Here is a 12,246-nt window from a genome sequence, read left to right as displayed (position 1 = left end):
TTGAGCTCACAAAAAAAAGAAGAGGAAAAATGTGAATAGGAGTAGGAGAATTGACAAATGGCAATGAAATACCGAAAAGACGCAAGAAAGATATTATGTTTTGAGTTTTGACGAATGAGACTCTTCTTTGTCTGTGACATGTTCTAACAAATAAGGCAATGACACGTTGATGACACTTGGGCCTTGGTTTAATATGCCAAACTGTCAAATTATGTATAGTGTAATAACATACCAAGTACACCAACTGCTACCACTCTCAATTAGTAAGTAATACTTCATCCTCGTTATAACTTGTCTATTATTAATTTGATATATCCCCACAAGTTGTTGGGGGTAAAGGATAAAAATAAATAATTTTGGATAAAAAAATAATTTAGGAATAAAATTTTATTTTTATTTAGTTGTTAAGTTTGGAATAACTTATTCCGTCATTTATATCATAGTGATGAAATAAGTTATCGCATATACATAGTGGATAACTTATCTCAAAATAGCTAATTCTAAAATAATTAATCATAGGATAACTTATTCTCAACCAAACGACCCCCTTAAAGAATAATATTAAAGTGACAATTTAATTATATTACTTTTTAACTATGATAAATTTAATGCATTGAAAAATGACTATAGTTAGGAATATACAAATTAAACCGTCAAGTCAAATCAAACAGTAAAATCAAAAAAATGAGTTGTGATTTAATTTGATGTTGGAAAAAAAATCGATCACTCTTGTTTGATTTGATATTAAAAATAAAAGTCAAACCGAGCTTAAACCAAACCGACATAATATATATAATTCTAATAATCTACATTATTAATATATCTTAAATTAGTTTATAGTTTTCAATATTTCAAAATTGGGCTTGTAAATATTTCATTTTGTATTTAATTTAACCTTTGGTCTAATAAATTCAACATATTAAACATTAATATTTCAATGAAAGTATTTTGTACTCGTGTGAATTTTTAAGTCTTTTTGAAGATTCCTACTCATTTAACGTTTTTCTAGCCTGTCACACAAGTAAGTGAAAATATATTTGATCTCTTTTTAATAACTACATAATTCTATGAAAATAAAAAATAAAAAACAACTAAAATCAAAAATCAAAAAAATCGACTTTGTATGTGTTTGATTTGATTTGTAGCTTTAATAAACCGACACAGTGGTTAGTTATTTTACAGTGAAAAAGCAAACCAAACCGACCTATATATGTAATCCCTAATTATAGTTAATAATAAGGTAAAATTAAAAACTAAGTGATAAATTAACTTTTGATTTTCTTGACAAGTAAAAATAAATTTTTATTTTTAGTATAGTGGATAAGATAGATATTTATTTTTAATATAGTTGATAAGTAAATGATTTTGTAGCAGTTCAAGGAAAACAATATGAATTTCGCACAAATATGTTATTTGAGATTTTATCATTCAATTAGGATCAATCTAAATCACCCTACCATATTACATATACAATTCAACATAACAATTATTAAACATAGATTGGGGGATATGGTTGGGTGAGATCTTTCTATTCTTAACTAGATTCTTTGTGTTCGGCCGTTATGCATGAAAAAAATCATGTTGAGAGCACAGCCTTTAGAAATGGTCCTTGCAATGCGCGAATACAAAATAGTCGCCCTTATGGGTTGCAATGTGCGAGTTCTGAATATAGTTGGGCTTCTTGGGCCTACAATGAGTGAATCCAAAATAATCAAATTTCAATATGTATACCAAACACCGGGAACTGGAGACCTCAGTTTCAAGTTATAGGTAAAGATCTTATTGGGAGTGTTCCCTAGAAATAGGCCCTAAAATGCGCGAATTCGAAAGTCAATCTTTCAGGTTACAATTTGTGAATATAGAATAGTCGGACTTCCAAGGAACTGCAATACATGTATCTACTATTGTAAGATTATCAACATCGGGTGGAAAACCCCAAAAAATAAAAGAGAAAAAGGCCTAATATATCCTTTAACTTTGTCATTTAGAGCTGATATACCATTCGTTATAAAAATGATTCACATTTACCCCTATCATTATAAAATGACTCACATATACTCATAACATTACAAAATGATTCACATATATTCTTAGCGTTACAAAAGTGCTTCACATATACCTTTTAATCTAATGGGAGGGAAAGAAATATTTTCTTTTTTCTTTTTTATTTTTAAGAAATTCATATAAGGATATATATGATTTTTTTCATCATCGTTATTTGAGTTTCTTATTTTTATTTAATTTTTTTCTTTTATTCTTTAGTGTAAGAATATGAGGAAAAAAAGTGTGAATGGAAAAAGAGAAAAAAATAAGGATTTTTTTTTTTTAAAATTCATGCTAAAAGAGCGAGGGGTGTTGCGAGAATCGAACTCACGACCTCTCGCACCCGAAGCGAGAATCATACCACTAGACCAAACACCCGTCGGTTTATCTTCTCCTAAGCTATTTTATTTGAACGCGAACAAAAACTCTCCTCCTGTTGCTCCTCCTTCTTGAAAATTGATTCATCTCCTTTGTTGAACACAAAGTCGGACCTAGGGTTGTTACAATTTGATATTCATTCTCTGTGATCGGGCCTTGTAATTCTCTGTCGATTCCACAACTTGTTCTGAACTAGCGGTTCCAGCAACTTGTCCAATTCCAGAAGCTATGGATCAATCCAGCAATCATGTACCTCAGCTCTCCTCTTTATCCCTCTTTCACTTTTTTGCTTTTGTTTACTGCTCTAATTTCATTGATGTAAGTACTTGCTATCTTTAATGGCGAATGCAGGTTGTTGGAGTTGATAATACTTCTCGAAAAAAGTTCGACAGAGATGAGATTTTGCAACGTGCTCGCGAACGCGAAGAACAGGTCTTCAATCATGAATTATCTTCCATCCTTTTAATTTCTTCTTCATGTTTTAGTCATTTACTTGATAATTGACATGGTTGATTCGCAATTTGGTGCAGGAGGCTGATGGTCGGAAATCCAAGTGTAAGACAATATCATAATTACCAGTATTCATTTCGGAATATCTCTGTAACTCTTTAGTTGTTTAACTTGAGATTCTGTTTAGTTGTCTTTTTAGTTTGGCTAGAGACCTGTATGTTAGTGGACAGATACACGTGACATTCTTTACTGGAGGAATGGAATGTGCCATAACGGTGTAGGATGAATATAGAAGATTGATATAGTTGATCCCAAGTAGTTTGGATGGAGGTGTAATTAGTGTATGATATATGATTGGTGTAGCTGACGCCAACCAGTGTAGGATGTGGGTGGAACTGTTGATGAATTGACTGGAGTTTTGCTTAGCGTTGTATCCATAGAGCATGAAAGTTGAATCCCAGAGTTTTACATTATTGAAAATATAATCAATTTTTGTGCAGCAAGAGGACCTCCAGTGCAGAGGAAGCCATTGAAACCAAGAGATTATCAAGTGGACCTCGAATCTCGTTTGGGAAAGACTCAGGTTTGCCACAATTGCTTTTCTTTCACAGTGTCGTCACTATTCTCTGTTGTTATTATGATGTTTTCAACTATCAGTTAAAGTTGAAGTTTTTTTTTGTTGATAAAAAGTAACTTTGTATTATATCCAGAACAGTACTTAGGTAGTACTGAAACCATATTTACAAAAGGGACTCTAGAATGCTTCTATCTCTATCTATAATGAATTGAGTACATCAATAATTATGTGTGTGAGAGAGAGGAACATCTACGACATTAACAGAAGTTTATGCGAGTTCTCAGCTCTTTTATTTGCACTGACTGTGACTTACTATTCAAACTTTGAGATTTTGAGGTGCTTTTTGTCATCTAAATTTCATTTGAAGTTCTGTAGCCTCTAGTATGATGAAGCAAACATCAGTCAAACCTTAACTCATTCATGTTTGTAGTGAACTATAAGCTGTAATGTCTAGTCCCACTGTCGTGGAGAAAGGTTATTAATTCCAAATATTGCATACAAGATCACTATTGTACTAAATAATAAATGTACTCTTCTCCTCTTGTGTGGGTCTGTGGAAATATATAAGAGGACTGTGGGACTAGTTTCAGTAACATGTAAACTTTAAGGTGGGGAATGAGATGAAGACAATAGGTTTGCTATATGTTTAAATATGGCATACTACTCTGAAGGAGGAATTTCTCGAGGTCTATAACTTTCTTCTTTATCTTGACAATACCAGTGCCCCTTGTAGGAGGAATAACACTTAAGAAATTCCAAGGACTGTCAATGCTGGGGAATTGATTGACTCCTTATGTTAATGATTGGGAACCAGGAAGAAGACAAATTATTTGGTGGAGTATATTTTGGTACATATAGAACTGAAATCTTCACAGTGAAGACATGTTATAGAATGTAGTCCAAAACTGATGACAGGAACATGGTTTGGGCAACTTGGCCTTGGCCAGTGTTATGAGAAACTAGAGACCTTCGTAAAGTTGCATGTGTTGGGTGGATTGGCTCTCATAAAGCATGTCTACAGAATAATATGTTCCAGTAGGGGTTATACTTTGTAGTAGGCGCCGATGTGTGAAAAGGAAATGTGAAGTGCAATTGTTTCCGTTTTACATTTTCCTGTAGTAACTGAAAGGTGGAGTATGTTTTGGAATATCCTCGATGTTCAGTGAGTGATGCCAAAGACTTTGAAACTAATTTTGAATATCTTATGTGTGGAGTACTATGGTTCCATTATACAAGAACAAGGGTGAATATCAGTGGTGGAGATGAGGGTGAGGAGAGGAGTGTCAATCTCAGAGAACCAGTTCAGATTCATGCCGGGGTGGTCGACTACTGAAGCAATTCATCTTATGCGGAGACTGGTGGAGAAATTTAGAGAAAGAAAAAGGGATCTCCATATGGTGTTCATTGACCTTGAAAAGGCTTATGACATAGTTCTGAGGGATGTTCTCTAGAGGTGTATGGAGGCTAAAGATATCCCGATGGTGTATATTAGGGCGATAAAGGACATGTATGTTGGAGCTTAGACTCGGGCTAGGACGGTGGGAGGTGACTCAGAGCATTTTCCTATTAATGGGACTACATCAGGGATCTGTGCTGCGCCCTTTTCTTTTTGTCTTGGTGATGGATGAGATGCCAAGGTCTATTCAGGAGTAGGTTCCATGGTGTATGCTATTTGGGGATGACATAGTTTTGATTGATGAGACTCTAAACAGAGTTAACGATAGGTTGGAGGTTTGGAGACAAACGCTGGAGTCTAAAGGATTCAGATTGAGCAGGACCAAAATAGAATACATGGAGTGTAAATTTAGAGTTGCGATGGAGGAAGAGGGCATGGAAGTGAGGCTTACCACTCAACCCATCACCAAGATAGAAAGCTTTAAATATCTTGGATCCATCATCCAGAGTAGTGGGGACATCGATGGTGATATAATGCACCGTATTGGGGCAGCGTGGATGAAATGAAGGCTTGCCTCTGGAGTCCTGAGTGATAAGAAAGTACTACCTAAACTTGAAGGTAAGTTCTACAGAATGGTGGTTAGACCAGCGTTGTTATATGGAGCCGAGTGCTGGCCAGTAAAGAACTCTCATGTTCAGAAGATACATGTGGTGGAGATGAGGATGCTGAGATGGATGTATGGACACATTAGGAGTGATAAGATTAGGAATGAGGTTATTCGGGAGAAGGTGGGAGTGGCACCTGTGGCTGACAAGATAAGAAAAGAGAGATTGGGATGGTTTGGGCATGTGCAGAGGGGGGGTGTCGATGCCCCAGTTAGGAAGTGCGAGCGGTTGGATTTGGGGGTTATGCGGAGGGGTAGGGATAGACCGAAAAAGTATTGGAGAGAGGTGATTAGACAAAATATGGCGCTACTCTATATCACCGAGGACATGACCTTAGATAGAAAGGAGTGGAAGTCGCGGATTAGGGTAAAAGGCTAGTAGGGATAAAATGGTGTCTGGCCGTGTGCCGGTTTAGGGTGGTCATAGGTCTAGGCGTGCCTTTATAGTTTGCTATTACTATTGCCTTGATTATCACATTAGTTTGCTATTGTTATTGTTCTTGTCCTATAAAATTTGCATCGCTATCGTTATTGTTCTTGTTATTGCCTTTGATTATCACATTATCACATTACTTTACTATCATTATTGTTCTTGTTATTCGTTTTTTTTTGTACTTCTATTCCATATATATTGTTCTTCTCTTTTACTTGGGACAGTGACTTTTGAGCCAAGGGTCTTTCGGAAACAACCTCTCTATCTCCATGAGGTAGTGGTAAGGTCTGCATACATCCTACCCTCTCTAGGCCCCACTTGTGGGATTCCACTGGGTATGTTGTTATTGTTGTTGTTATGTGTGATGCAAAGACTTAGAAATTAACTTTATAGGGATGCATAACAGCCACTTGGTGGACTGTCCCACCATCTATCTTTTGGTTTTCTCTCTAAAGAAGGGGAGAGACAGATGTTCTGAATCAGGAGAAAGACCCTGTTAAATGAAAGGTTACGTGTATGCAGCATTTATCCTTTTGGTGCAGCATTAATTTTGTTCATGAGATAGATGAGATGATGAATTTTGTTAGTTCACATTGTAATTTAATGGGGAGTGCAACTAGCACTCTTTTGGTGCTGGGTTGAATGAATTGACCATTTGATTAAATGTGGAGAGGAACAGGGTAACTGCTGATACTACTTGGAAGGGTCCCTCTTTATTAAGAGAACTGTTGTCGATATAGTACCATAAAGCAAATGTCATACATGACACTGTGGAAGAGCTCTCATACTTGAAGGTTGAAAATAACAAGTGTCCTAAATCAATATGTTCCATAGAAGAGGTTCCGTTCTGTATAATTATTTGTACTTTATTCACCTCCTAGGAGTGAAATATCTTTACTCATCAAAGAAATGGGTTTAGTTCCTACTGTCTGCTTGTAGCTGCAGAAAGATAGTTTACACTTCTTTGGTAATTGAAGGATCAAATGCTTCTCACTGTAAGCATGCACTAGTGAGAAAGAGGTGTTGTGAGGATACAACATTCATCTTTTATATTGATGCATAGATATCTTATTCTTCTGCTGTGGGGAGCACAGGGTAGAGGATATGACATATTTAGTTGAATTTTTGGGCTCTATGAGCGTGAAGATGTAGCAGTCATTGTAATGTCTTACTTTGCATTTCTTGCAGTACCTTCTTGGTACTTGCTTTAATAAAATTACCTTACCTTGTCAATAAAACTATAAGCATGCACTAGTTTGAGAATCATACATAGTTAATTGAATGATTGATTGCTGAGGAACAATCGAACGAAGCCAATAAAACTTGGGAATGAGACATGCAATCTTGTACCAAGTCCACGATCAAGCCTTTTTTGGGTGTAAATTAAGCTGCACTTAATTTGTACGGAAATTATATATATATTTTTTATTTTTGTCTCAAAAGTGTAGCAACACATGCTTTAGCATTGCAGATAGGTCTTAAGAAAGAAGGATCTTATGAGGGGTAGGGGGTAGGGTTAAGCGGAGTAGTCTCCCATTGCTTTCGCAAACCATTGTTTTCAGAAAGATGAGTTTCCACGCAGCTATGTTTATTTGAAATATGAGCAGTTATGTTATGCGTTGCGTGGTGATAAGTCACCACCTCATGAATCCTTGAAAGCCTTAATCTATGTAACTAACATATACTTGTCCCCCAATAGATACCTATTTGGAAGTGGCACACAAAATAATCTCAACATGCTGACCGTACGAACTGAACATTCTAGAAACTTTTGGAGAATGGCACTCATGGCCTTTTAGGTCTTAATAAAGTCTTGTATGTACCTTCATTTGCATCCTTTTTTAGTGAAGCTGAATTATATGGACTTGGATATCTGTTGGGATTGGCACAAGTTAGAATTTTGTTTGTTGATAATACGACATATGGGTTTTCCTTCTTATGATTTACTACTGGGATATGTTTTTGCATAATTGCTTTAGTTTGGGTTGCCTTTATAGTTTCTCTTTCTCTAGGTCAAGTTCTAATAGAATTAACAGAGAAAACAAGTGCGTCATAAATCTGCACATGATTATCTCCACGAAGCCTAAACATTCAAATATGTTGAAGATGCACCCCAAATCAATCTTCACAAAACCCATCCCTGTTCTCCAAATTGTTAGAGCAAAAGAGGATATGTTTTCATGCTTTCGATCTCCTCTCTGTTGCTTCTTTTTTTCTCCTGGTGTCTTGAATGTCATTGCTTGCAAATGTGTTTTTTTCTTGTAGTTCCTGAATTCAACTTGTTGAAATAATTCAATGTCAGCACGTGCTTCTCATGTATTTCAATGTATCCATCGATTTCTTATTTGTGTGTTATCCATTTCTGGTAGGTGGTTACTCCAATTGCACCATTAAGTCAGCAGGTATTTTCCACACTTTTTCTTATTTTCATATTAATTCCTAATTGCACCGATGCAATTTTCTTTCTTCTGTATTTGTTATATTTCAACTTCTTGTTGTCCAGCAGCAAGGACATGGTCCAGATATTGGATTAACGAGTATTGCGTCAAATAGATGTGCAAATTCCATGAAATTATCTTGTAAATTGGAAAAATCCACTTTTTTTTCGACTACTAGTCTTCCTTCTTTGGAGTTGCTGACCTGTAGAGAATGCAGTTCCCCAGCTACTTTTCTACCCTTTTAAGCACTACGCTAGAATATTTTTTTCTTAGAGCTAAATGAATGACAATACTTCAATTGATTTTGTTTGTTGAAGAATTTATTCAATTAAGAACTGAATGACAGATGGCTCCCAAGCCATAGTGTTGATTGTGATATACTTTTGTTTGTCCATCACCTCATGATAAAATCTCGTGTTTGCATGATCCTGCTGCATAAGTGAAATTTTAAATTATTTTGTGAACGTTGGATCGTTCATGGATCACTTGTTGTCAATCAGATGTAGTCGGGCATATTTGGTCCTTAGAGGTTTTTGCAATACATGCTCCCATAGATGAGAAACTTGTGTTCTTGATAAAACACTTGCGTTACAACTTCTTGTGCATGTTACAACTTAAACCACCTTAATGTGTCTTGCTTAGTGGTCACTAATATTTATGTTTCTTTGTTAAGGTACAATATTATCTCTTGTTACATATAAAGAAATAATTTGTTTCCATGCAGGCTGGATACTATTGCCCAGTATGTGAATGTGTAGTGAAGGATTCTGCGAACTACTTGGACCATATCAACGGGAAGAAGCGTATGTCATATTGATACCTATTACGTTCTCACTTGTTGCTGCACTTTACCCCTGTTGGCCTTTTTTCTTGCTCAAAACTGCTTCAATTGTTTTATACTTATTGTTGCATTTTTTTTTCCAGATCAACGAGCTTTGGGTATGTCTATGCGGGTGGAAAGATCCTCTCTAGAGCAGGTGGGCTGAATATAATCTATTGGGAAGGAAGTATTGTTTCTGTTCTGTATTGATAAGTAACAACATCATTCACTAGGAATATATGATATATTGAAATTTAGTTTAACTTCAAATCATAAGATAAATGCGGAAAGAAAAAAGAGAGAGAGAAGGTTAGAATGGCATGCCGACCAATTTAGTGGGGCACAGACCTTACACAATTTCAGTTTTTAAGAACAAAAGTTAAATTAAAAATGGATAAAATGTGAAAGAATATAAAAGCAATTTAAAATTGCGTAGAACCCAAAATAAACTTTTTTCAGAAACTGATTTAACTACCTAGGTGTTATAAAATTTGTGCACAATAATAACAGTAAAGTTACCAAATTCTTAAATATAAAGTACCACATTTACAAATTGTAGAAAAAAGGAGAATTTGAAAATAAAATGACATGGGCGTCAGAGTGTAATCCAGGGCAGAAGTGGGTATACAGCTTACAGTATGAATATCTCAAGGCATAAAGTGTGCATGGGACTGACGCCATATATTAAGCATTAGCCTCATGAGACATAAAGCTCGCATGGTTGTCTCAGGGCATTTTAGTGCTGCCTCACCCAAAGGCGAGTTTGGGGTGAGTGTGAACTTTGTCTTTTAAAATGGTGATTCCTCCCCCCTAGCAAACTGAAGGAAATATCTGGACTTACATTAGGATATTGAGAAATTAAAAACGAAAAAAGGGATTGATGTAGGATTTATAGGTATATTCCTTCTTCGAAAGTGACTGATGTCCAGTCAATTTGTTTGTTAAGATCCTGAGTACCAGATGTCCAGATTTTAGAATTTCCTTTTCCTGGTGCAACACTACCTCTCTTGAACGGATACATGTTTTCAAGTTTGTAAATTTGCTTAGGGAAAGAAAGGATGAGATGGCCCCTTGAAAAAATAAATTGTTCATGCCTTTGAAAAAATTGTGAGTCTGCAAACCTTTTTTTTTTTTTTTGTGAGAAGGTAATAGATTTGAAAGTCTGCATTGTATTCTGGAGTTACTTTTGTCTTCGCCATGATTGTATAATGGTTTTGGAACATAAATCTTACGGGCAAGTGAATGGGTTCTATGGCACAAAATTAATGATCTTTGTTGCAGGCTTAATTCATTCTTTTTATGGGCTTCTCCCTTCCCTCCATTCCGAAGTACCTGTAGATTGTCCTGTGTTTATTCTTAAAGAGTTTACTTCTTTATCACTAGGTGAAGTTGACCTACAATATCATGTAGCTATTTATAGCAAGCCTGAATATGGTAACATGGAAATAGGGTAAATCACATGTTATAACTGGTTAAATTATGTTGATAGTGTAAATATTATTTATTCAGTAATATCAGTAAGTTGAACCCCGAAATAGAGCGTGTGGGAAGCATGAAGGATTTGACTAAAGTTGAAATTTGTTTGGCAAGTATCAATATAACTGAAGGACTTGACTGTCTTGTGTGGTAAGTTAATTTTATACATGAGATATCCATTTTTTAGGTGAATCCAACTAATTTCTGAAGTACTTAATTCAAAAGAAAAAACTAATAGTTATTTCAGAAAAAAGTTGCATATTGGTTGTGCTATAAGTGGGCACAGTGAAAGATTCAGTATATCCTTGCTCAATGTTTTAGACTCTAGATGATAAACATATCTGGCTGAATTTCATTTTCAACTCCAATTTCTTTCCTTCAATAATTTCCGATTTCTTGATTCTCAGGTCCAACAACGATTTGAATCGCTCAAGAAGCGCAAAGATCCAGGAAGCTTTACCGTGCAAGGTAGAAATCTAACTAGTGAACAGTTAATGCTTTTATAGGTTATGTACCTTATGTAGTAATAGCAAAGATTGATGTGGTTTTCCTTTTTCCTCTTTCACATTTCAGTTTGTCACTGATAAAAAAAATTATTCCACATCTGCTTTCTTAGGTAAAAGGACCAGGATGCACATATTGAACTGCTATGACCATCTTTCATTTCGTTTGTAGATTTTGATGAGCGATTGTTGAAACAGCAGCAGGAAGAGGAAGAAAGGAAACGTTTACGCCGAGAAAAGAAGAAAGAGAAGAAGGTTTGTAGTTCTGTGAAGCTTATTTTGGATATTAGACTCGGAGCTGATACCATGAGGCAGATTTTTGTCATATACTTGTTTCTTTATCCCTTCCCCTCTCCCTTATACGGGAGTGCTTTCTCTAACAAAGTTTTGTTGATGGTTGCTTAAATGATCTGTATTGATATCCAGAAAGAGAAGGCCTCAGAGGAGGAACCTGAAATAGACCCTGATGTTGCAGCTATGATGGGATTTGGAGGTTTCAAAACTTCAAAAAAGTGATCGTCTTGGCCATGAATCTCTTGCGAATATAGCTTAATCTGGGGTAACCTGCCAGAGGCTCGTATTTTACTTTGAAAAGGTCTAAAATGTGAGAGAGAGATTCCATTTTAGGTACCGTAGTAGCCAGGCAGTTGAGTTTCGTCAATCTCATGTTTGTTAAGCTAGCCTCCAGAATTTTCTCTGTGAATGATTGTAACCATGGGGTGGAGTATAAATTCCCTCTCCAATTGTTCATTGCTGAGTGAAGTGTCCAAATCGTTCTGCATCATTGCTAGTTTGAAGAATATGGTATGAAAATTTCTAGAAACTGTGATTTAATGGGTAGTTGACATTTTTTCGTTTCCCTTTGATATTATGTAAATAAATTTATGGGTCAAGGAACTTTTCATTGCCTGGCGAGACATACATGAGGGGACTGAAGGATAAACAATTCTTGCTATGGCGTTTTTGAGGTTGCATGCATTTTGGAAATACTCTTGTACAGATCTTTTACGCTGATGTTTAGATTTTCAGATTACAAAGCCTTTTGAAATGAAATGTTCACAAATTATT

The 12,246-nt window shown here is 35.7% G+C and overlaps 1 protein-coding gene and 1 non-coding gene across 2 annotated transcripts; one reads left to right on the top strand and one right to left on the bottom strand.

The window, feature by feature from the left end:
• The first annotated feature begins 2,339 nt into the window (after positions 1-2,339).
• On the top strand, positions 2,340-12,095 carry LOC129886099 (uncharacterized). The gene is made up of 10 exons (XM_055960631.1): positions 2,340-2,670; positions 2,773-2,853; positions 2,952-2,976; positions 3,372-3,454; positions 8,311-8,343; positions 9,104-9,182; positions 9,304-9,356; positions 11,083-11,143; positions 11,351-11,433; positions 11,605-12,095. The coding sequence occupies exons 1-10, from the start codon at positions 2,650-2,652 to the stop codon at positions 11,692-11,694; spliced, it is 609 nt and encodes a 202-aa protein (XP_055816606.1). The 5' UTR covers positions 2,340-2,649; the 3' UTR covers positions 11,695-12,095.
• On the bottom strand, positions 2,350-2,421 carry TRNAP-CGG (transfer RNA proline (anticodon CGG)). Its single transcript has one exon. It is a non-coding gene; the product is annotated as a tRNA-Pro (tRNA).
• Positions 12,096-12,246: the final 151 nt, after the last annotated feature.

The sequence above is a fragment of the Solanum dulcamara genome, chromosome 4 (assembly GCF_947179165.1).
Source record: "Solanum dulcamara chromosome 4, daSolDulc1.2, whole genome shotgun sequence".
NCBI classification, from domain to species: Eukaryota; Viridiplantae; Streptophyta; class Magnoliopsida; order Solanales; family Solanaceae; genus Solanum; species Solanum dulcamara.
Note: the sequence above shows the minus strand (reverse complement) of the source record. Positions and strands in the feature narration are given on the sequence as shown.